Below are 23,165 nucleotides of genomic sequence, written 5' to 3'. Positions count from 1 at the left end.
GGAGAAGGGAGGATACATTATATATTACCCTCAAAATGATAAGCTCGATACTGCATTCCTATCTTGTGATCTGACGTGAGCACAGATGTACTCACTGTATAGCTCCTCCCCACTGGTTAGCTGTTCATTCAACAGATACTCATCCAATGCTGAGCAGTGCTGCTGTCCCTGTTATTGGGATCACGCTAGAATACACAGCTAGCTCTCCCAAGGTGCAGGGCAGTTTAGAGTTGATGGCAAGCTGTGGTAAAGTCAGGCTTCTGAGTAGCTTAGCCATTCTCTCCTGTCAGTCTAATAATGGGTTAGTGGAGGCAGCGGTATTGGTCTATTTCAGGTCAGGAGGTCAAAGTTCAATAAGCACTACAAGTTCTCAATGTATGCATCAAATTGGGAAGGCCACAGTGTCTGAAGCTATTTGGGGAGGCCCGTGACACCTGAAAGACTGCCTGGGAGATAATTCACCTTTCTTCCCTTGTTATTTCCCAATTTAGGGCTTTTCTTTTCCGAATAAGAATCAGGACTTGGCCCAGGGCCCTGACATCAGAATGTTTCCAAATGTTCTTGTTCCATCCCTGGCTTATGGATGTATGAGGCAGCAACACAGGACTGGAGGCCTTTGAGACAGTGAACCACCAGTGGCAGGATCAGCAATCCCTAGTTAGTTATTGTGGTGTGAATTGATTTTTTTAAAAGATAATAAAACCAAACTAAACAAAACAGAATAAATCCAATCAAAACAAAGCAGTGAAATTGGTACAGAACTTTGAAGCAGGATACTAGGTAATCTTCACAAAAGTTGTCCATCCCATCAGGTATAGCAAATCAAACCAAAACAAAACAGAATAAAACCAATCAAAACAGAACACTGAATAAAGCAAAAAATTTAATAGGAACAAAACAAAACACTGAGAGCAATATTGGACTTCAAAGACATGACAGAAGGAAATCCCCATATTAGATACATTACAAACTGTCATCCTCCCAATAGATGCTTAGACCGCAGGCCCTAGGCCTGCAAAGTCAACCAAACAATACAAGCGTTTGGTTGCCTTTTGTACCTCAGTTGCTAGCAAGTCAGCCTGTCCTCCGAAGCAGCCAATTGCTACAGGGAGAGGAGAGTTGGTAATTCTCAACCCACGGTTCACAGGAGGCACAGTCTGACTTTTCTCTTCATGGGCCCACATGGCTTACACAGCTTACCAGAAAGACTGGCTGGATGGCTTGTTGGTCAGCTCCTGCCAGCCCCAGTATGGCTGATTCTCCAGAGGCACTGACTTCTCTCTTCCTGGCCCCCATATGGCTTCCTGAATTGACTTTAACACATGCTGTGGTCTCAGTGTTTGCATGCTCCCCAAATACCTGTGTTAAAATCTAATCCTCAAAGGATGGTATTGAGAGGTGGGCTTTGAGGCATGGTTAGGTCATAAGAAGTCAGGCCTCGTGCATGGATCAGGTCCCTTGTAAAACAGGCCTGGAAGCATGGTGGTCCTTTGTGCCACTGGAGGACACAGAGAGGGCTCCATCTATTGGGAGCAAGCCCTCACCAGACATCAGATCTGTTGGACTTGCCAGTCTCCAGAACTGCGAACAAGAAATCCTCACGGTTTACACAGTTAAGGTATCTTGTTACAGCAGCCCAAACAGGCCATTGCAGCACAAAAAGTAAGTTGCAATTTTTTTTCACTCCAAATGATGACTCAATGGACAATTAAAACAGTTGCCTTATTAATAATTAATAACAACAATATTAGCTAACATTTGTTGAGCGTTGGTCATGTGCGAGGGCTCCATTTTAGATGTTTTCCATCAGCTAGCATATTTACTATTCACAACCACTCTACGAGGTGGCTACTGCTATGATCTCATTCTGTGGATGAGGAAACAGCCTCCGAGAGGTTGAGTAATTTGTCCTCAAATCACATCACTAATAACTTGGAGGATAGCACAAACCAGACAGGATGGATGTAGAGCCGGGGAACGTAGCCACTAATCAGTGTTACCGTTTACTGAATGCCAGCTATACATTTACTTTTATTCTGTAAGTCCAAACAATACTGTAGGATAGGGATGATTGTCCCCATCTTACAGACAAGGACATTTATAGATGACTCAGGAAGCCCTGAAATCAAAGCGTGAATCCTGTTTGCATGGAAAAGACCCCGCTCCATCCCTTGCCGAGAGCCTCCCATAAATTTCCTTTGGGTGATCTTGCTACTGTCTTACCAGATTCTTCCTGTATTTTCATTTCTTGGGTCAAAAACTGCAAGAAGTTCTGAGAATTTCATTCTATCTGAGGTTTTATTTCCTTTCTGCAACTACAGTTTTCCTGTTGATAGGTTACTGTGTGTGTTTCCAGTAATGACGATTTATATGCCCTCATTTGTCCACTGCAGCAACCCTGAGCTGGGAAAGATGGGCAGTATTGTCCCTTGTTTCTGAAAAGAGTAAACCTCACAACAGATGCAGGACAGTGGCCCAAGGAGGTTTCACCTATTCCTACCTTTCAGTGTTTCTACTTGGTGTAAACATCCTGAAAAATTTTTGATAGGTTCAAGAATCATACCAAGAAAAGGAAGTCTGGTATTCATTTCAAAGAAACTATATAGGCTTCTACAGGAACTTCCTTGCCTGCTATAAATATATCTGAAAAGAGATCAGAGAATTCCAGTTAAATACAGAGGAGACTTGGACATATATATATATATATATATATATATATATATATATTACTAATACTTCTTAAAAATATAAAAAAATAATAAAATATATAAAACAGAGCATGAACCCATATTAAAAAAGACTGAGAGAGAAAGTGGTCAGTCTGGGAGACCCAATATAAATAGGAAGGGCTCTGGGAAAAACAGACATGACGGTTACCAGAAAAATAATTCAAAAGACTTTATCCAGACCTGAAAGATAAAAATTTTCAAATTAATTGCTCCATGTAATGCCTAGTTCAATATCTTTAAAAATTACTCATTAGACATTGGGATAAAATATCACAATAAACAATAGGAATACAGAAAAGACCCTGAAAGTATCCAAAGAAGAACCAGCATGTCCTTTCTTTTCTTCTCTTTTCTTTTTTAAACATAATTCTGTTTTGTGGTACCAGGAATTGAACTCATAACCTCGTGCTTGCTAGGCAGATGCTGTGCTGCTGAGCTGTATCTCCAATCCTAGCAAGTCCATAAGAAAGAAGACCTGAGATGGGAACAAGAAAAAAGGAGATCCAGCACCTACGAGGAGAGGAGGGAGTCCATATACGATGAGGAGATGGGACGTGACGGGACGGAAGAGACTACTTAGGGAGACTGCTATGTATCAGGACCACAAAAACAACTGCACCAACTCAGGAAATTAGAAATCAGAATTCCAGAACTGAATGTACAAACCTATGACATAACTTTTTAGGAAGACTGAAGGGAAGAATGAGCAGTATGTACATAAGGGACAAAAGGTAAAAATCCTCATTTCCTAATGTAAAATAAATAGAAACTATTTAAAACTAGGATAGATTGAATTACCAGCACAGTGTTGCTGTTGTCTCGATATGAAAATAAATCCTAAGTATAACAGCTAAAAGAGTTTTAAAAAATAGTTGCCACTAAGGAGCAAATTATGGTAAGAAAGAAAATGATGTGGGGTGTATAGTTCTTACAAACTAAGAAACTTTTTAATTTTTGCCTACCAGTCTTTGCATGTTGGTGTGAAACCCCAGTGTCACCGAGGGTATTAGTATGCTCAAATAAAAGGCCTGCTTTTCATTTGCTCTTCAGATAAATGTAGCAACATGACCATGATTTGTAAGACGCGATTGAACAGTCGCAGTTTCTCTCTTTCCCTTTTCTTCCTACTATCTGGAATGCAAACATGAGTGGCTGGAGTGACTGCAAACAGTAGACCTGCACTATAAGAAATGTTAAAGGCAGAAAAATAAATGAAAATATTTGGAAATCTACACAAAGGAACAAAAGAGTGCCGAAACTAACAGCTTCATGTGTAAATATATAAAAACATACTTTACCCTTAAAATTAAGAACAAAGCAAATATGTTCATTATCACTATTTCTTGTCCTGGATTTTCCAGTCAGCCCATTAAAGCAAGGGAAGAAATACATCTAGACTTAAAACGAATAAACAAAACTCATTTTATTTGCAGATAAATGATTGTCCATGTAGTGAATCTAATATAATCAACAAAAAAACTAATAGGATAAGTAATTTTAGCAGAGTTGCAGAATGCAAATCAACATTGCAAATAATCAACTGTATTTCTAGATACTAGTGACAAATGATTATAAATTTAAAATAATGCTACTTATAATGGCACCAAAATATATTGAGAGATAACTCTGACAAAGTTCTACAAGATATGTCTATTGAAAACAACAAAACTTTGCTTAGGGAAATTACAAAGTTAAATAAAAAGTGTTCCTCACTGTTTGAAAGTCCACTTTATATGCTTCAATAATGTAACTTGAACAACTATTTCGAAGATGAGAATATGTAATCTATTAACTAGTGATTTCTTACTGTTTATTTTTTAAATTTTGTATTACTTGTACCCTTTTTCTGTCTTTTTCCTTTTTCTCCTTAAATAAAAAAGTACTAAATAAAACAAGATTCAATATTGATAAAATACATGTTCTCCTTGAATTTATCTACAGTTATAATACAATCTCAGTAGAATCTGACAAGATGATTCTAAAAATATTTATGGAAATATAGAGTCCCTAAAAGCGATAAAACAGCTTTGAAAAAGAACATCACATTGGAGAATAATACTGAGCAATGTCAAGGTTTGTAATAAAACTATAATAATTAATACAGCACAGAGCTGGTGTAAACATAGACATATAAATTAACGTGACAAAAGCCTGTAAATAGATCCACACATACACAAACAACTGTTTTATTTTTGTTTTTACTATGGTACACAGGCAATTCAATGGAAACAGGATAGTCTTTTTCTTCAAATGGTGCTGGAACAATTGAGTATGTGCTAAGTTGTAAGAACTCTGATCAATACCTCATACTGTACACAAAAGTTAACTCAACATGTATTATACATTAACCTGTAAAACAGAAAACTATAAAACGTCTGTAGGAAAACATATATGAAGATTTTCGTGGCCAGATGCCAGATCCCGGATTTTGAAGTTCCTTTTCTGTCATGCAAAAGCCCCTGGTGCAGGCAGAGTGACATCTGGCTTTCACCACATCACCCTGAAATGGAAAATGGAACCTGGAGAACCCATGTCATTCTGGTAGCTCTGCCTCTGATCCAGAAATCTCATATTTGTTCTCAGGGCAAAGTAAGTAAATACCTAATAAAAAAATTCTAATCGTATTTTGTACCTCTCCCCTCTCCTGATAACTCCATTGCTCTCATGATTTTAACCACCGCTTGTCCTCTGATGAGTTCCAGGCTTATATTTGCTGTATAGGAATCCTGGTTTTTGCTCTAATATTTTCTTCTAACCCTGCACATATCCAGTAAGACATCTCACTGTCGTCTCAGACCATCCTGAGGGTGTCCAAAAGCACCCCCTTGTTCTCCCCTGCACACCCACTCAGGTCTCAATGGAGGCATCACCTTCTCCCCTTAGTCACCTGTGCTAGAGACCTGGTGATCACCCAACCCACACGACAGTACAGAAGAGGCCACAATCAGGTAAAAGTTTCAACATCTGCAACTGGAGTAACGAGAGTGGTTTATAAGGAACAGGAAAAAAGTCTGGGAAAGGAACATTCCATTCCAAAGGAAAGATGCTGCGTTTCTGGACGTGATAATTTCAAGGTGTTGGCAGGGCATCCAGGTGGAGATTTCCAGCTGTCAGTTGGAAATGCCACTGTACATGACAGATTGTTGATCTTGGTTACAGAAATGAAAGCTCTAGAGCTTCTCTGAAAAATTTAAACTGTGGTTTGACAGAAATCATACTGTTTCTAAGAGGAAAAACACTCGGAAGCATTCAGCTGTGGAGAAGAAACCAAGAGGGAGGAAGAGAGAGAGAGAGAGAGAGAGAGAGAGAGAAACATTGAGGAGACAGGAGGATGGGTTTGGAGTGTGTTTTTTGACCAGTTAAGAGACAGGAAACACTCGTCAATTTTTTATGTTCAGTCCTTGACTAAATAGCTCTTGAATATATAATTTCCTTCTCTTTGTCTGGCAAACTCTCCTCCATCTCTTGCTCCCTCCCATGCCCATATTTTTTTCCTACCCTGGGAATATCATAGTGAGGAATTCAGTGTGGAGGGCCAGGGCGTGGCTGAGGGTCTTTCACTCCCCTGCATCAGGAAGGCGAAGGATAAGGAACAGACCAACAGAAGCAGTCCTCAGCCTCTGCCTGCCCTTTTTGATTTGTGCATCAGTGCTGCAGAGTTGACAGCCTGGCTGAGAGAGGCTGGAGAGACGCGTGTTCTGCATGTCTGGAATTTATTCCTTTGGCTCTGCGAGATGTGACACTGCATAATGACCATGAAGAAATAATTTTGATCCTGTGACTATGTCTGGCAAGAGTTCCAGAAAGACATATGGACATGAGCTGCTGGACATTTGTAGAAGAGTTTCCCTTGGAGGCTTGCTCTCACTTCTGGTCCTATGGCTCTCACCTTGGCGTTATCTGGGTTTTACTTAGGAGATAAAAAGCTGTAGGACATTCAATTGAAAGAATGAGACATATTAATGTAAGCATGAGTCATCATTATGACATATATCAATTTCTCACCTCTGAGGCAGTGCACAGAAGCAGGCTCAGGCCATTAACCCAGCCAGGATTAGAGCAAAAGAAGTCAGGAAGGTTCTAAATACACACTGTGAAAATATGAATTTTCACCATGCAGGAGTCTGGCGTCCTCATCTATAAATTGACAGAAATGACATTTTAAAAAACAGCTTCCTAGGAATGATAACTCGCTTACATATTCTTTTACAACAAGCAGTGCTGTACCTACGACCATACATTTCAGGTGTATACTGGAGGAATTATTCATTTCTCATTGGCACAGAGTCCGACCTGTACACATTTTTATTATAGATACGTGAGATGGGAGAACCACTTCAGCCATGACGAGTTGCAGCTCAACCTGGGCAACATGTGAGGCTTCATCTCAAACAACAATATAGACACTAACAATAGTGATAAGTACCTGAAAGAGTAATGCAATAACTCTAGCTATGTTTCCCCGAAGTCTCTGTATATGCGTTGAGAAATATTCATGTGTTAAATTTAGGCTTCATTTTACCTTGTTCCTTTTTTTCCCTTGAAGAGCCTAATTTGGACATAGAAAAAAAAACTCAGAAAAACCAAAGCCCAGATCTTGGTCCTTGGGAACTGACTGTGCTCTGCCCCTGAAGTTCCCTTTCAAATGAGCTCCCAGAAGAAGACCAGTCGAGAGGTCTGCCAGGAGGCAGTCTTTACTCATTTATCAATGTTTTGTGAATCTTCTTTGAGAAAATTCTTGGGAGTTGTACTGTTGGGAAAAAGAGAAAAGAGATTGAAGTTGTAGAGGCAGAGGTTCCCTGGGGGTATGAGGTCTTTCTGCCTTAGACCTAAAGTGTTTTTCTCCTAAGAAAGCACAAAAAAAGCACTATTTGCAGTTGGAATCCTTTTTAAAAAGCCTTAGCTGATGGTCAGCCTTAAAGGGGCAGGTTTTGGTGTCTCAGTGGCCACTACACTATTAAGGTCTGAGCAAATTACTGTCCTATGAGTCCTGGATGAAAAAGAGTAATCAGACACCCTTCTGCATTCCTACACATCTATGATTATAGCCGATGTCAGTCTTAGACAATCTGCTTACAGACGTAGATAATTACAGAACCAGAAAATGTCCGAATACATCTGTTTCAGCCCTCAAATTAGTGGCCAGGAAGGTGTGGGTCAGCAGAAAGTCTAGAAGACTATCAGGACTTCAGACAGTATTCGACGCATATGCAAGACTCCCTGTTCACAGCTATTATGTAAAAATGTGTGCTCTACACAACAACACTTTCTTCACATAACTGGGAACAAAATTGTTGATGGGTCCTGGTTTTATCCAATGGAGAAGAATATGTTTCTTAGTTCCGGTACAAGCGAATATCAAGAAAGGATTCTGACTGGTGTTATCTCTACCTGGGTATAATAGTCCCTACCCTCAGGACTCAGTAAACCATGCTAAGGTGGAATGGAATGAAGGGGCTTGAAACGTGTATTTTTACAGGGACACTTGTGCTTAGAAGGGTCCCATGTTTGACTTAATGCTCTGCTATTGCCATTTACTAACTGTTAATAATATTTGAACAGAGGATCCTAAATTTTAATATTGCATTGGACCAAACAACTTTTGTAGCCAGCCCTGGCAAGGAGTAGTAGCTCAGCTGAGTTCTAAGATAGCAACAGGAGTAGGATAAGTAGGTGTTAGGGTTGATACACTGTGTCAACTTGAGAAGTTTAGAAATTTAATTAAGAGACTCAGCAGCCAGCCAGGGTCCCTACTTTGTAAACATCTTCAGCCCCGTGCAAGAGGAGAGTACAGAGGCTGCGTGAGTGCTACACTGGCCCTGGGTGGGGCAGTGTGACCTGCTTACAATACAAGGAGGAGAAAGAGGCTCCTTCTCCCTGCTTTTGCTCCTGCTGCTTTTTTATTTACGGAGAAAAAGAAAAAAAAAACAGAAAAAGGATACAAGTTATACAGAATTTCAGAAAAAATAAACAGTAGGAAATCACTAGTTAATAGATTACATATTGTTATCTTAGAAATAGTTGTTCAAGTTACAAAATTAAAGCATATAAAGTGGACTTTCAAACAGTGAGACTGGAAACAGTTTTGTTCAATGATCCAACAAAACTCAGTAATATGGTTATCTATCTTATACTTAAATATATATGTAGTTATATTCTTTAGAGCACTTTCTTTTCCTTTCTTTTGTACAATGACAATTACACATTTTGGGTTTTATTACTCCCACAGTTCTTATTACTTTTTTTTGAAGAGAGTAAAACCAAATGTGACATAACAGAACAGAGTCAGTTAAATCAAAAGGATGGACATAATACATAATGTAAAAACAAAATACTAGGTGATCAACAATGGTTACCATACTGCCTCTTGCTATCTTAAAAAGAATTGCCTATACATCAGTTATGATAAAATTGAACAAAACAATAAAGAATAAAACCAAAACACTGGAGACATTACAGGACTTTAAAAGAAGATAATAGTCAACCGGGATGGGTATCATAATGAATCTTATTGTCTTTACAGTTTTGCCTATACTTTCGAACTTGGTACTATCAAGCAAAGCAGAATACAGGAAAATCAGTCAAAGCAAGATGGTGAGGGCTATACAGGGTTTCAAATCAAGTTAATAGGAAATCAAAGTGGGTTACTATAATGTATCCTTCTTTTTAAAAATTTTTCCCTTAATTAAAAAGATAGAGATAAAAAAGTAAATAATTTAAAAAAGGAGACTGAGATAAAAGAATGCAGCGCAGGTCAAAGCATAACCATTTAAGCAAAATAGTGTTTCACCACAAGATATCCTGACATAAAAGTAGTTACCATAGTGTCTCTTTCCTTGAAATCTTTGAGTATAACTTCATATACTGTAGCACCAAACATACCAAGACAATGTAAAACCATTCAAGAGCATGACAGTATTACAGGGTATTTAGAACCGCCTATCAGAAAATAAACAATGATTTCTCTATAATCTCCTTATCTATAAAAGTTTTTGGTTATATTATCACATACAAGAAAATCCAATAAGATACAACCTGTTAAGACCAATGGAGACAGAAGAATAAAAGCTTGATGGGACTTCAAAGCAAGATGATACTAAATCAGCACTAGCTATTATGATGTCTTGTTTTCTCCGAAATAGCTGTTCCTACCATCTGACCTTCTCTGCCTCATTTCTGTTGAGCTCTTTTTCTGTTGTTTGTTGTCAGTTTGTCTTCTTCATTTTGCTTTCTGCTCCATTCATTGTGGCCTCTCTGTCACTATTTCTGAAGTCTTGGTATTTTCCTTTTTTAGAATATCTTGCAGTATTCTCTGTAGAGTTGAATTAGTGGTTGCAAATTCCCCTAGTTCCTCTTTATCCTGGAAGCACCTTGTTTTTCCATCAATTTCTAGGGACAGTTGTGCAGGATACATCAATCTTGGCTGGAGGTTGTTATCTTTCAAAGCTTGAATTATTTCCCCCACGCTCTTCGTGATCTGATGGTTTGTTCCGAGAAGTCTGTTGTAATTCTGGTGGGTGTTCCCTTGTAAGTGATCTGTTTGTCTCTGACGGCTTTTAGTATTCTGTTCTTATATTGGATTTCTGGAATTTTTATTATTATATGCCTGGGTGTAGCTCTGTTTGGATTGTAGGTGGCTGTGGTCCTGTATGCCTCATACATCTGAGTATCTTTACCATTTGCTAAATTGGGGAAATTCTCTTGGATTATTTCTGTGAATAGCTTTTGTAGTCCATTTGTTTGTGTCCCTACTTCTTCTTTTATGTTCTTAATTCTTAAGTTATAGATCCTCTTATCATCTTCTAGCCTTTGTATTATTCCTATTTGTTTTTTTGTTATTTTTAAGAAGTTTTTCATTTCATGCTCCCATATTACAAATCTGCCCTCCAATTCAGATAATATGTCCTTGGCTTCTTTCAAGCTGTTATGCCAGCTTTCAATAGAGTTTTTAGTTTCCTGGTAATCTCCTGCTTCATGTATTCTATGTTTTCTCTCTTTTCTCCATCAAACAACTCTCCCCTTTTTTTCTGTTCTTCCATTCCACCATCTGTTTTTTCTCGGGCGGTGTTTAGCATTCCTCTAACTATTCTACTTTGCTTCTATCTTGCTTTATTTCGTTAAATACTTCATTTTTTAAACTCGTCTATGAGGCCCTGGAGATATCACTTTATGTCTATTGGTGCCATGTCTGATATTGCATGTTTTCTGTCTTCCTTTGCTTTTGCCTCTTCTGGATCAGTGTTCTCAGGATTGGGGACTGAGGACCCTTTCTTGTTGCTTCCTCTTCCCATACTTTTTGTTCCTTCCATACAAGCGATTGTAGGAGGCCCAATTTTTTTTCTCTTTGTCTGTTATAGTTTGTGTGAATTGCGATGGCTAGGTGTTCCTGCCCACTGCAGTGTACTAGGGAAATACAGACCTGGGCAGCCTCTGCTGGGCCCGCCCCTCCAGGTCACCCTACTGAAGGCTTCACTGCTAGGGTACACCTCCAAGTGCTGGGACCTGTTTTGGGCTAGCCTACTGGCTCTTAGTCAGCAGCTGGTATCTATCCACGTAGGCCAGGCACTCCCGACCAATCCTGCTTGAGAGGGGCATATGCCACTAATGTCACTGCAGTGCCCTGTTCCGCAAGTCTGCCCAGTCCCAGTATGTCCTTTGCTATGAAAGGGTCCCGCAAGTCGATGTAGGGCTCCCTGCTAGTCCCACTCTCAGCTCCGTTCGCAGATTCCCGCTCTCAGAGCTTTCGCGCGTCTCTCTCCCTGCAGATTTGGTTGCAGCAGCAGCAGCAGGAAATTCAAATCGAGGCTTCCAGTGGTGCAGGTTCCAGCTTCCATGCTGAGATTTTATCTGTTCCTGTTATAGCACCAGGAATGGATTTCCAGTTGGTTTCTCTTAGCTTAGTTCATTCCTGGGTCGCAGGGTGTATCTCCCCTTGCTTAGGACTCCTCGTACCGCACCATTCCTGGATTCTAAATGGGGTATCTCAGAGAGCCTCTGTAGCTGCTGGTATCTATCCGCCATGTTCTTCCAGAAGTGTTCACTCTTGCTGCTTTTGCAGGCTGCTGCCTTGAAGCCTTGCACCTCACCACACAACCCTGCCTTGGAGCCAGGTAATTATGGACTGAAACTTTCACAAACTGTGAGCTAATAAACCTTTCCTTCCTTAATTTGGGGTGTTGGATATTTTGTCCCAGAAACAAGAGAAAATTAACCAAGACAAGGGATAAGGAAAATTATTCTCAGGCCAATGGATAGATGGTGGCCATAGCTCTAAGATCTGAAAGGACACCAGAAAATGAAAGGTATGAATTTCATCCTCAGACAATCTCAAAGTGTCATACTTAAAAATGAAGTATTTAACGAAATAAAGCAAGATATAAGATTTTCGTTTCAAAAGTTTGATTGTACAACTCCAACAAAGCAAAGGAAACCTAAGTCTGGTTAGAGACTTAGATAATTACAGAACTAGAAAATGTCTGAGAACATCTGTTTCAGCCCTCAAATTAATTAACATAGGAAAGTGGTAAATAGAGAAAATACAGGGGAAATGTGTACCTGTATCTTTCATCTAATAAAGACAGGTTTCATAAAACTATAAGGTAATCTATGCTTGAAAGTGGAACTAAGAATCCCTTGTATAAGAGCAGTGCCATTTTTGCACCAGGACTTACTACTACAAACAGTTAATGGTCCTTCCTGTCCAGGACCATGAAAATAGGAGAAAGTAAAATAGGAGAAACAGTGCCTGTGCCCTCCCAAGGACCCAATGAATGGTATATAAACAGGAGAAAGAAGTTGACTGAAAAAGAGAAAGAAGGAATGGGAGGGAGGGAGGAAGCAGTTGACCATGTTCAGTCTCTCAAAATAAAATTGGGTTGTTTAGGAAGGCAGTGAGTAGAAACTGTGAAATAAAGGTTAAGCCATATTAAGAGCAATAGATTTTATGAAATGGTATTTGGGTTACTCTTAGAACTCCCCTTTTCATTATTATGTTTAATACCAAACACTAAAAAATTAATCAGGAAATTCCATCTGGCCAACAATTTCAATTTATAAAATTCCTTTTGCTTCAGCAGATTAAAAGCAATCCCTCAGAGCGAATTGTGCTTTCCAAGACAGCCCCACATACCCTGAACAAAGACTCTGGAGTGTCATTTTCTTTTATATTATAACATCTTTGAGCCACTTGCAATCTATAAATAAACTTGCATTTTACAGAAATCCCTCTACAAAAAGCAGCACCATGCTGAAATTCAATAAACGAGACTATTTTTAATGTATTTTGATTTTTAAAGAATTAATTACGGGCCACAAATAACATAGGAGTTATAATTAGCTTATTACAAGTTTTTTGTGTTTCTTAACAACTCTTTAAAACAATCCTACATCTGTGCTTTTTAAGTACAAGTCAGTGTTAACTGAAGGTTTTGTTGATTATTACCTCCCAGTTCTAGGGTGGGAAAAATGAAATCAGCAATATTCTGACATCAGTGATCAACACTGTTTATCATGTGTGTGTGTACACGTGCGCATGTGGAAGTGTGGTGTGTGTGGGTGTGTGGGTGTGTGGGTGTTGTTCTCACTTTTAGATTTCTTAGGTTGCCCTTGGTACATAATAAGATGATATCCGGTCATAAAACGATATCTGTAGTAAAAGCCTTCTTAAAAGCAAATAAAGGAGAAAAGAAAGGGAAATTTTGTAAATCCATGAAACAATAACATTATGAATAATACAAACTGGACCTAGACACAGTTGTCCAACTGAATTTGTTAAATGACTTTGTATCACAGGGTAAAGAGTTCGAGAGATATATCAGACTTGTATAAAACCATATCCTTGGAAAGCATTATAATCTTTACATAGGAAGGAATAGATGTTATGACTTAGAAGTTGTAGTATTTGGAAATTTTAAGCTTTGGCAAAAGCTCTACCTTTTCAAGAGTATATGGAGAAACTACAGGAAGAGTGGAAATAATTCAGAGAAAAATTTATTTTTGTCTCTGTCTTAATTGATAACCATTAATGCCCAAGCCCTATCAGGTTTTTGCTCTACAAAACAAAATCTCTGGGTAATTTTCTTGGAAGAATTTCTTGGGGTGCAGCAGATATCAATTGTAATAACCAGAGATGGAACAAGGACTTGGATACAGGACTCTTGCAGCAGAAGCTAATTGATTTTCTATAATTTGGCCTGTCTGGCCGCATTATATTTTAGACAGAACGAAAATTACCACTTTCAAGCTTCCTGTTTCTTGACAATTGAAAGTGAATAGCAATATTTTTTGAAAGAAGGAAGGATAAACATAATGTTGGATTCGATAGTGTCATAGAAATCCAACCAAAACACATACTTGATTTTATTTCTCAACTCCATGGAAAACTTCCATTACCTTACACAGTGAGGGGTGTAATTCATTTGATCCATCACATGTAAGACAGCACAAAGGGATAGCATACCTCTGCTATAAGTGGCATCTCATATCTCTGTTGTGCAAAGCCAACACAGGGGCATAAACACACATATAACAGGTTTCTAAAAATAGATTTTTAAAAAATGTATGCCGACAGTAGAATATTCATCGTCTTCCTTGGGGAAGCAAACTACTATTCTAGAAAGTACAGTTTCCCTAATACGGGTTATTATACAGCAATAATGCCCATTTATTGTCAATCCCAAGATAAAGAAAGGACTCAGGTAGCATTTTAAGTAAAATAGTAGGTATACATACCTATGGCCTAGAAAATGAAGAAAGAATAATGCTTTCTTTCCTAAAGTCAAGACTCTTCATTTGAAATCTGCTAAGGACGCTCAGCTCTGAGACACGGTGAAATGTCAAACTGACCCTCATACAATGTGAGAACATTTCTTGAGATTGTGTGAATTTCTCTGTGATAAGAAGATAGTGTGTTTAATAAGCCTGTATCAAACTATTCAAAAATCATGAGCTCAGAAACACTGCAAAATGTTTCCCAAAGATCCCACACCAAAATAGGACGGTGGTCATAATAAAGGAAGCAGTTTTAGAGAATGAACACAAATAGAAATAGAATATTAAACTAGAAGGTTCCTTGTGACTTGCGGGAGTGGCATTCCATTTGTCCCTTTCAAAACACAGTATCCAGTCCTGCTCTTAAAACCTTTCTTTTCATGTTAATGCACGTGAAAGGAGTAGACAAATCGCCCTTAGCAGCCAAGTTGGTCTCAGTGTCTGACCAAACAGGAACCTGAAGTCGCCATTAGGGTATCATCAAATCTTGCTCTTAAATTAAAATCTAAAGTCAGACTACAAAGGGACGCGAATAATGTCAGTGCTTGAGTCTTTCCCTTCCCAGTTAGTATTCATGAGTCCCTGGGACTTAATCCCTCCTTGCTGAATCATTTGATTGCAGCTTGATTTTAATTCCTTCTAGCACTTCATCGCGGGGCACTAACTTCCCTCTCACTGGCTATATAATAAATTGTAGTGAGCCGGAAGGATCTACTACCAATGAGATTTCAACCTTTACTTCCTTGTGCAGCTTGTTTGTTCTTGGTTCAAGGGCAGCTTACGTGGAGATACCAGATCAGATACGAAGTGACACCAATTACTAGCAGGATGTGTAAGATAAGTCTTTCTCTTCTTTTCAGTGCCACCCTGGTAGACTGACATCTTTTCCCTCTAGTTATCAAAAGTAGGACTTCACCCACTTGAAGAAAGGTCTCATCGAAGTCATGAGTCCCAGGGTAGCCCTTTAACGCTATTTTTAATATCTTCAAGCTTAAAATCAGGAGCATCACCTAGCGTGCAAAATGGCATCTGTTCTGAAATGTAAAATTTCCTGATTATGATTTTTGCACACTCTTAAATTAAGATACTACTTATAAGTGTGTACATGTATAAATTCTAAGTTTGAAGGCCAAACACTCAGTTCCAAAGCACAAAAGAGAGAGCTTTTTAGTTTATTACAAGGATCTGATCATACACAAAACATAGCTTATCAGAATGCTGAGTTTGCTGTGCATGGTGGCAGTGTTTAAGAGGCTAAGGTAGCACTCGGGAGACTGAGGCAGGAGGATCACTGGGAGTCTGAGGCCAGGCTTGGCTAGATATATTTCTAGGACAAAAACCCCGGGGAAAATGGCAAACCATCCCCTGAGAGCAGACAGGAGGAAAATTCCAGAGAGAGTGTGGTTTGTGCACCAGGCTGGTGGTAGCAGTATGCTAGTCTTACAACCCCAGATGGCACTTTATCCTCACCAAGGCACTGGACAAGGAGTTGTGTTTCCTTGCGTTGGGAAAGAAAAGTTATATATTTCTTTGCTTCAAAGCAATCTTCTAGAGAAAAACGATTGTTCCCTCCACATCAGTATTTTATCAGAATCAAGACTTTAATGGAAAAAATAAAAGGAAATGAATTCTGTTTTCCCAGTTGCTCAGCAGATATGTATTCCAGTCTTTTTTTCTCCTCTGCTAACACTTAAATGGGTCTTAAAATGTGAGCTTTTCTAAGAAATAATTTTATATTTTCAGAATGCTTATTCAAATGCAGGACCTTCTCTGGTTCCAGTTCTTTCTACATGAAAATTATTCTGTCAATTTTTGTCACATGTCCATCATTTGAAGCACGTCTGTTGTTATTATTGCTACTATTTAATTTTTATAAAGAATTTATAGTGATCTAGATACTTTCCTTCTCTGTTCATATGGCATTACATTTCAACAGCAGCCTGGTTTCTATAGCCACAGACCAGATAGAAATAACAGGGAACAAAGACATCAAACTCACCATGGTGTTAGGAAATACTAAGATAAACCCCACAACCAGCTCTGTTAGACTACAAAGAACATTTTAAAAATTCTTCTGCTAAATCTTTTTAAAGCATAGTCTTTGCTTTCCTAGGACAAAAGTAGTTATTCTTGCCAGGATAAATGATACACACTTGTAATCCCAGCTACTTGAGAGACTGAGGCAGGAGGATCCTTTTAAGACTAACCTGAACAATGTAGTCAGACCTTGTTCCACAAAAACATTAATCAAAGAACAAGTCAGTTCTCACAATTTTAAGATTCGAAATATATACAAATGGATTTTGAGATACATTGCCATGGCAGCAGAAGTGAACTTTTAATGTTACTTGAGATTTCAATGTTTCCATTAAAATGATTTACTCGGTTTTGTTCACAGTGTACGTGTGTGTGTGTGTGTGTGTGTGTGTGTGTGTGTGTGGTGGGGAGTGAACTCAGGGCCTTGTACATGCTAGGCAAGCACTTTTGAGCTACATCCCCAGCCACACTGGTTTTAAAAAGCAGAACTTCATTGCAAACTAGTGGAAAAATGAGAGAGGAAATGAGTATAATTAAACCCAAGTTAGATTTCAGGGAAAATGACTTGTGTTTAGAAGTCAATGTGTTTCTATAGATACCAGTGGATTTTGAGTCAAATACAGGAGTCCATCCATTCCGAGTCAGATAATCAAAGAATCGCTGAAGAATACTAAGCAAAGCCAAGTGTCTTATTTTAGATATATTTTGTAACTACTGCTGTTTATAAGTAACACCTCAAAATCTGCTTTGGCTTGCATATCTTTCCAAAATCTTGTTCTATATCTATTTGCACTATGTCAATTATATAGATAAAATAGGAGCTGAGAAATCTTCCTTGAGAATACATTGTTTTTGTTAGAAACTTTGTCCTGCTACCTCCTGAACTGCTTGAAAATGAAAATCTCTGTCTTCTAAATGACAGCCACCTTGTCGATGGAACCAAAATAGCTCTCTCAGCTACAGAGCTGTCTGTCAGTGAGGGTTCTGACAGATACTGGATTTGGCATGCAAGAAAGAGGAAAGAAATGGTCCCATGGAAGCAGATTCAGTGGGAGAAAACCCCCCCCCCCCCCCTTAAGGAATAAGCCAGGAAGAATATCTGGGAAACTGTGCTCTCCTACTACCAGATAGACTACAAAGAAACTAACAGCCACTTCTGGAAAAGACAGGTGTTGGGGGGAGATTATTTCCACTATTAAGTTTTGTTGGATTTTGAAAGGGTCATGGTTAGATATAAGATGCACAACCTGGAAAGTTTCCATTTGTAAAAGGAATCAAGTACGCATACCCGCACAGGATTTTCTCTCCGTCTAGTGGTGGGGTGGGGGCTTTTGAGTGTCACTGCATTATATTGCTTCATAAATGAACATAGGTTCCGGTTATTGTGCATTTTGCCCGCCAAAGAGGACTTTCTTTAGGCGTGCCTATGTCCATCTGAGGAAGTGGACTGCCTCCCAAACACCCTGATTATCACTAAGGTAGCAAGGGTCTCCTCTCTTTTTTGGCTAGAGATATAGGATTCTTTTCTCCTCTGTAGTTCAATCAAAGGTGAAATTATATGGTACTCACAGGCAACTTTCCTGATCCCTAGTTAGGACCAGAAAAACCTGAGGAGACCAACGGGGGGCGGGGGAGAGAAAGCAAACCCACCTGAGTAAAGGTGGAAAATATGGAAATGCAAAGGACAGACATTAAGATAAAGGATCTAAAGAGCCAAATGAAGCTGATATAAAGGGCAATAATTAAGAGAGAAAGTTTGGAACACATCCCTACCTTTATGTTCAAGTCTGTCATTTCTTCCATTTTCATCTTTAAATATGTGAAAATACTTCAAGGGTAGTAACGTAGATCAATGATAATGAGTGAAAAAGTAAAACAACACAGCAAAAGTAAATGATGACCAATTTAACCATTTTGTAACTAAAATTTCCTTCTTCAATATGGAAGAATTAGTTGCACAATGCCATAATTGTACAAGAGTATTCATGGAAACAGACCATAAATTGTAGATGTCTAATCAATAGGTTAGATCCATACTGGAAAATGTATCCATGTGAAGTATGAAGAGAACGCAGCTTTTTTCCTGCCCTGTACTCAGGCATTGATAATGCCTACTCAATTTTCCTTTTGGATGTTTCCAAGGCAACCAAACTCTTATGTTTTCACTGAAAACCTGTTCCTTTCCTGGCCTTATTATCTCAGTGAATAACTACATTAGCCAACTAGTTACACGAGCGACAAATCTGTAAGTTCCCCTTAGTTTTCCACCATCCTAACAAATCATCATCAAGTCCTTTACCTCCCACATCCGTCGCAAATAAGCCAACTCTCTTTGCCTCCATCACGTTTGAATTAATCATTTCTCTCCTAAAACATGTACTGCTCTTGTTAAGTACATTCTCCACCCTGCATTCAACAAATAGATTTGAGGGGCCTGCTTTGCACTCTGGAAATTCTGTAGTGAAAAACAAGGAGCTGTGGAGGCAGAAGATGAACATCAAATAGTCATAAACATTGTGTGGAGAATTAAAAAAAGATTATAAAATCTTATATTTTAGACAACATGTTCTAGTAGAAGGGATCAGTGTGAGTTTCCACAAGAGTTAAGAGGTTAGAAGCAGAAGAATAAATGTAGTATTCTGGGATGATGGTATCTGTTACTAGGGCTTCCTAGAAAGTAGATTGTTTCAGATGCTGGCGAAGAAGAAGAAAAATAAATAGAAAACACACATGATGGTTCAGGCTAGGTCTGTTTGCCTTGAAACATTGCTTCTTAAATATAGCATTTATTATGTACATGGAAGTATCTCATTTTGTTATTGTTGTTAACTCTTCTATGTATTCCTCTCTCTAGACCGTAAACTTCAAAAACAAACGAACAAGAACAAGAGCCACAACTATCTTGCTCTTTGCTGTGCCACCACAGACTGAGAACTGAGCCTCAATGACATTAAGCACTCAAATGAAGCACTGGTTGTATCAATGCACAAATCTATGTATGAAGCAGGATAGCCAACAGACAAACTAAAGGGATTAGGAAGAGCAGGAGTCTTAGTAGTGATGTCAAACGAGTTGTTTCAACTCACCAGTGTAACTGGGATATATATTCCCCTACCAGGAGTTTCGGCATTGAGACGCTACTACCTAGCTCCTATCCTCACCCTCACACACACGCTCACAACCACAAAGCACTTCCAATTCCCCGCTAGGAGGAGTCACACGGCCTGACTCAGAAATCCTCCCCACTTCTCTATTTCTGTTTCCATCCCCTCCCGACCAAAGTTCCGCTAGCCTCCGAGTCGCAATGCTCGCCGGGAATGGTAGTCTTCCGGCCCAAGCCTATAGCCGTTTAGAGTATTTGAACAACTACGTTTCCTAGCGGTCCTTGCGGCAGAGGACGGCTGAGTCACCTGACCAGGACGCGGCCGGTGCGATGGCGGCCCCCATACTACGCTGGGTCGGCCCTGGAAAACGTTGGGCTTTAGCATGGGTGGACAGCAGTTCCAGCCACCGAAGAGTGTCCCCGAATGGGTCAGCTTCCCATCGGATGAGGGAACAGAGATCAGTGGCCCAGCAGTCTCTCCATACGGCCCCGAAGCCGAGGAAAGGGTATAAACTTTTCATACCATTACTGCACACCTATGTGTGAAGTGGAGCTGCAGGACTAAGGAGATGACAGCCTGTGTAGCCCAGCCCTTGGAAGTTTGGGTAGGAGGGAGGGTGTTTGCCTATAACATAAGAATCTTGACACCTAGATGAAAATAAAGTATGCATTCTATCAGCTCCTTGCCCACAAATTCACCACTCTCTTAAAGTAGGCGTATTTGAGGAACTCGCAAGTGAAAAATAGCAAGTTTTCTTGAGTCAACTTCTGTACTGTCAGGAGATTCGATCTCATTTGGTTACAGTAGCAGTGGAGTCGGTGATACACAGTGCTACTAAGGGCTGGAAAGGGATTTTTTGTCTATAGGCTTCATGTAGTGATGGTATAATGTCATTAGTCAGAAATTATGAGTCAGAAAACGGCAGCTATTTGTTGAACATGTGAGACCAAGGATGAGCAGCTAACTGAAGAGATCTTCCCCCTGGTTATGTAAAGAATTTTGCTACATACTTTGTGAATAGCTGTTTATGATTCACTGTATAAGATTTCAGTCTTTTTTTTTTAAATACAGAAACATAAGCCTCGTTTCTCATATTTGGTTTTTACTTAGAGCTTTGCTTCGTAGAACTGAAAGAACGTGTACAAATGCATTCCGTTTCTTTTCATAAACTAGATAATCTTTGTATGAATGGAAAGTATATTTTTCTCTCATTTAATGAAACTGCAAACATATTTTGAATTTTTAGTTTAATTTCTCATACAGACTGTGTCGCCAAATGTTAAAAAGAAAGAATTAATCTTTGCAATATACCATATACAGAACTTCTTGTACTGAAATGGGTTTTTAAAACCCCAATGTGAACAAAAATCTACATAATACACAAAATTGCTTAGGACAAGAGCAGGATAGGAGCATACATAGATTTTACATGGAATAAGCACAGTTAGCTAAAAGTCTTGTGTGCCAACCTAACAGAGTAGGAAAGATCAGATAAACGAGATTACTGTAGTATTTAACACCTTGTTAGGTTTGATAGAAAGCAAGCACAAAGGAACGTGAAATCTGATCCAAGAAACTGAAAATGATTTGGGGAACCAAAACGAAAAAGCTACATCTGATAGTTCCATATTTTCTTTTTTGCAAACATTTTCAGCAGTATCATTTAGTGATCAGTTATATTTGTGTCATTCTGGTAATTGTACCTGCAAGCTATTGTTATAAAATGAATTCAAAACAAAGTTGAGAATATTCTTTTTCACCATTTCTGTTGTAGAATCCTACCACTGACTTGAATTCTAAATGTTTGAAAGATCAGCTTTCTTCACTTCTTACTAAGTGACTGATTAAGTTACAGATATTTAGAAATTGCTGATTTTTCGCTGAAGTCAGCCAAGCAGTTGCACCTAATACCCATTTTTAAATTGTGTTAAGGCACCAGACGGTTTTGTTTTCTGTTGCTGTGAGCTTCCTAATGCTGCATTGTAAACAATTTCTTTTTCCAATCGCATGGTAGATATTTATTACGAATTGTTTGTGATTTAATCACAAATAAAATATCACATCTTAAAAAGTAAGGATATAAAATTTTAATAAGTTAAAAACAAATAGGTTTAGACTTAGAGAAATTGTGGTTTAGGCTTACAGAAATTCATACATAGTACTAGTTGTAACTACTTCTTAACAATTATCTCATTCTTTTTAGTGGACATAAATGGGCAGCTGTGGTAGGATTGGAAGTTCATGCCCAGATCTCCTCCAATTCCAAGCTTTTCTCTGGATCTCAAGTGTCTTTTGCAGCTCCTCCAAATTCCTTGGTTTCTTTTTTTGATGCTTCTCTGCCTGGAACTTTGCCGGTAAGCTTTTTATCTGATCTTATTTTCATTAGTAAGTGTTTGTTATACTGGTCATAGATAATGTCTTCCTTGCTGTAATATCTTGACACACTCTGTTTAGAGAACTTTGGATAAAATTGGATGGACTAAAGGTTTCTAAAGACTCTTCTGTAATTCTGTTTCTAATTCTGAGTGTATTTGTACATCTGTTTATTGCACACACATTTTAGAATGCCTACTAAATACCAGACACTGCTCATTTGTAAAGATGAGCAAAGATCCCCCTGCTTTTATGGAGTTCAAAGACTAGTGGTGGTGATGTCTTGTAAACAAGTACAATGTGATTACTTCTGTGAAGGTCATAGGTAGAGGATGGAACCCAGAGGAGGAAAACATAAGTCAGTAAAAGGAAGGACTAATAGAGTGTTGTAAAGGGTATGTTAGTTAAGGAAGGGGGCTGGAGGAGGTGGTGTCAAAACTATTTGAGAAGCCAAATAAGAGTTAGGCAGATAAATGAAGAGGAAGAGGAATCTGTAGTCAAAGGAGGCAGCATATGTCACAGGATATTACAGTGTAAGTGCAATAATGAGAATTAAGCAACAATAATGAGCCAACCACGATGTACAGTGATTTAATAACTCATTTTCACATGACCCTAAGGAATGACTGAGCCCAGTGTATCCATCAGCAAGATTCTTATTACATATTTTCATGTAATTGGGTGAATTTTGAAGAATTCACCCAGTGCAAATATTTGAGTAAGGTTTAAGACCTATAGTATCGACTGGGTGTAGTTTACCCCACCATGTTTGAAGAGAACATGTATACCCGGTGATAATGGGAGTGGGGCCTGTAGGGTTGGTCATAGGTGAATTCCAGTCTCTCAGGACACTTCAATATAAATGAAAGCTGGTGGAGCTGAATACTGGCAGGCTTGCAGGGACTTGGTCGGCTTTTCTCAAAATCATTGTTCAGGCAGAAAGGTGCTTGGCCTTGCTTCCCTTTTGCCTGCCTTACCTGAGCCTTTGATGGTGTTGGGACTTTTTCCTTATTTGTGTTTTGCTATGGAGGACTGCCATCTCTGGAAACTATACCCAGAATTACCTTTGATTTGCTGTGGGTCTCTCTAGAGGAATGTGGATGTAGAGTTCTGTCTCCCCCTGACCTGTATTCCCAGCTTAGAGCAACTTCTT

General features: G+C 38.9%; 1 protein-coding gene and 1 long non-coding RNA gene across 3 annotated transcripts in view; one reads left to right on the top strand and one right to left on the bottom strand.

Annotated features, from left to right (window-relative positions):
- Positions 1–4,883: 4,883 nt before the first annotated feature.
- On the bottom strand, positions 4,884–19,817 carry LOC134478705 (uncharacterized). Its single transcript, XR_010051487.1, has 2 exons — positions 19,622–19,817; positions 4,884–6,655 (listed from the first exon to the last, which is right to left on the bottom strand). It is a non-coding gene; the product is annotated as an uncharacterized LOC134478705 (long non-coding RNA).
- Positions 19,818–19,931: 114 nt separating this feature from the next.
- The window catches only part of Gatb (glutamyl-tRNA amidotransferase subunit B), an 86,290-nt gene continuing 83,056 nt past the window's right edge, over positions 19,932–23,165 (top strand). The window contains exons 1-2 of one of the 2 annotated variants that reach the window (XM_063260845.1): positions 19,932–20,144; positions 21,843–21,993. In XM_063260845.1, coding sequence (XP_063116915.1) covers positions 19,969–20,144; positions 21,843–21,993 — 327 coding nt within the window. In that variant the 5' untranslated portion in view covers positions 19,932–19,968. The remainder of the gene's footprint in view (positions 20,145–21,842; positions 21,994–23,165) is intronic. The other variant, XM_003476810.5, reaches the window with a different exon arrangement.

The sequence above is a fragment of the Cavia porcellus genome, unplaced genomic scaffold (genome assembly GCF_034190915.1).
Source record: "Cavia porcellus strain 051 isolate PalLab524CR breed Dunkin Hartley unplaced genomic scaffold, mCavPor4.1 scaffold_14, whole genome shotgun sequence".
NCBI classification, from domain to species: Eukaryota; Metazoa; Chordata; class Mammalia; order Rodentia; family Caviidae; genus Cavia; species Cavia porcellus.
The sequence above is the reverse complement of the archived record's forward strand: the minus strand, read 5'-3'. Positions and strand labels throughout refer to the sequence as shown.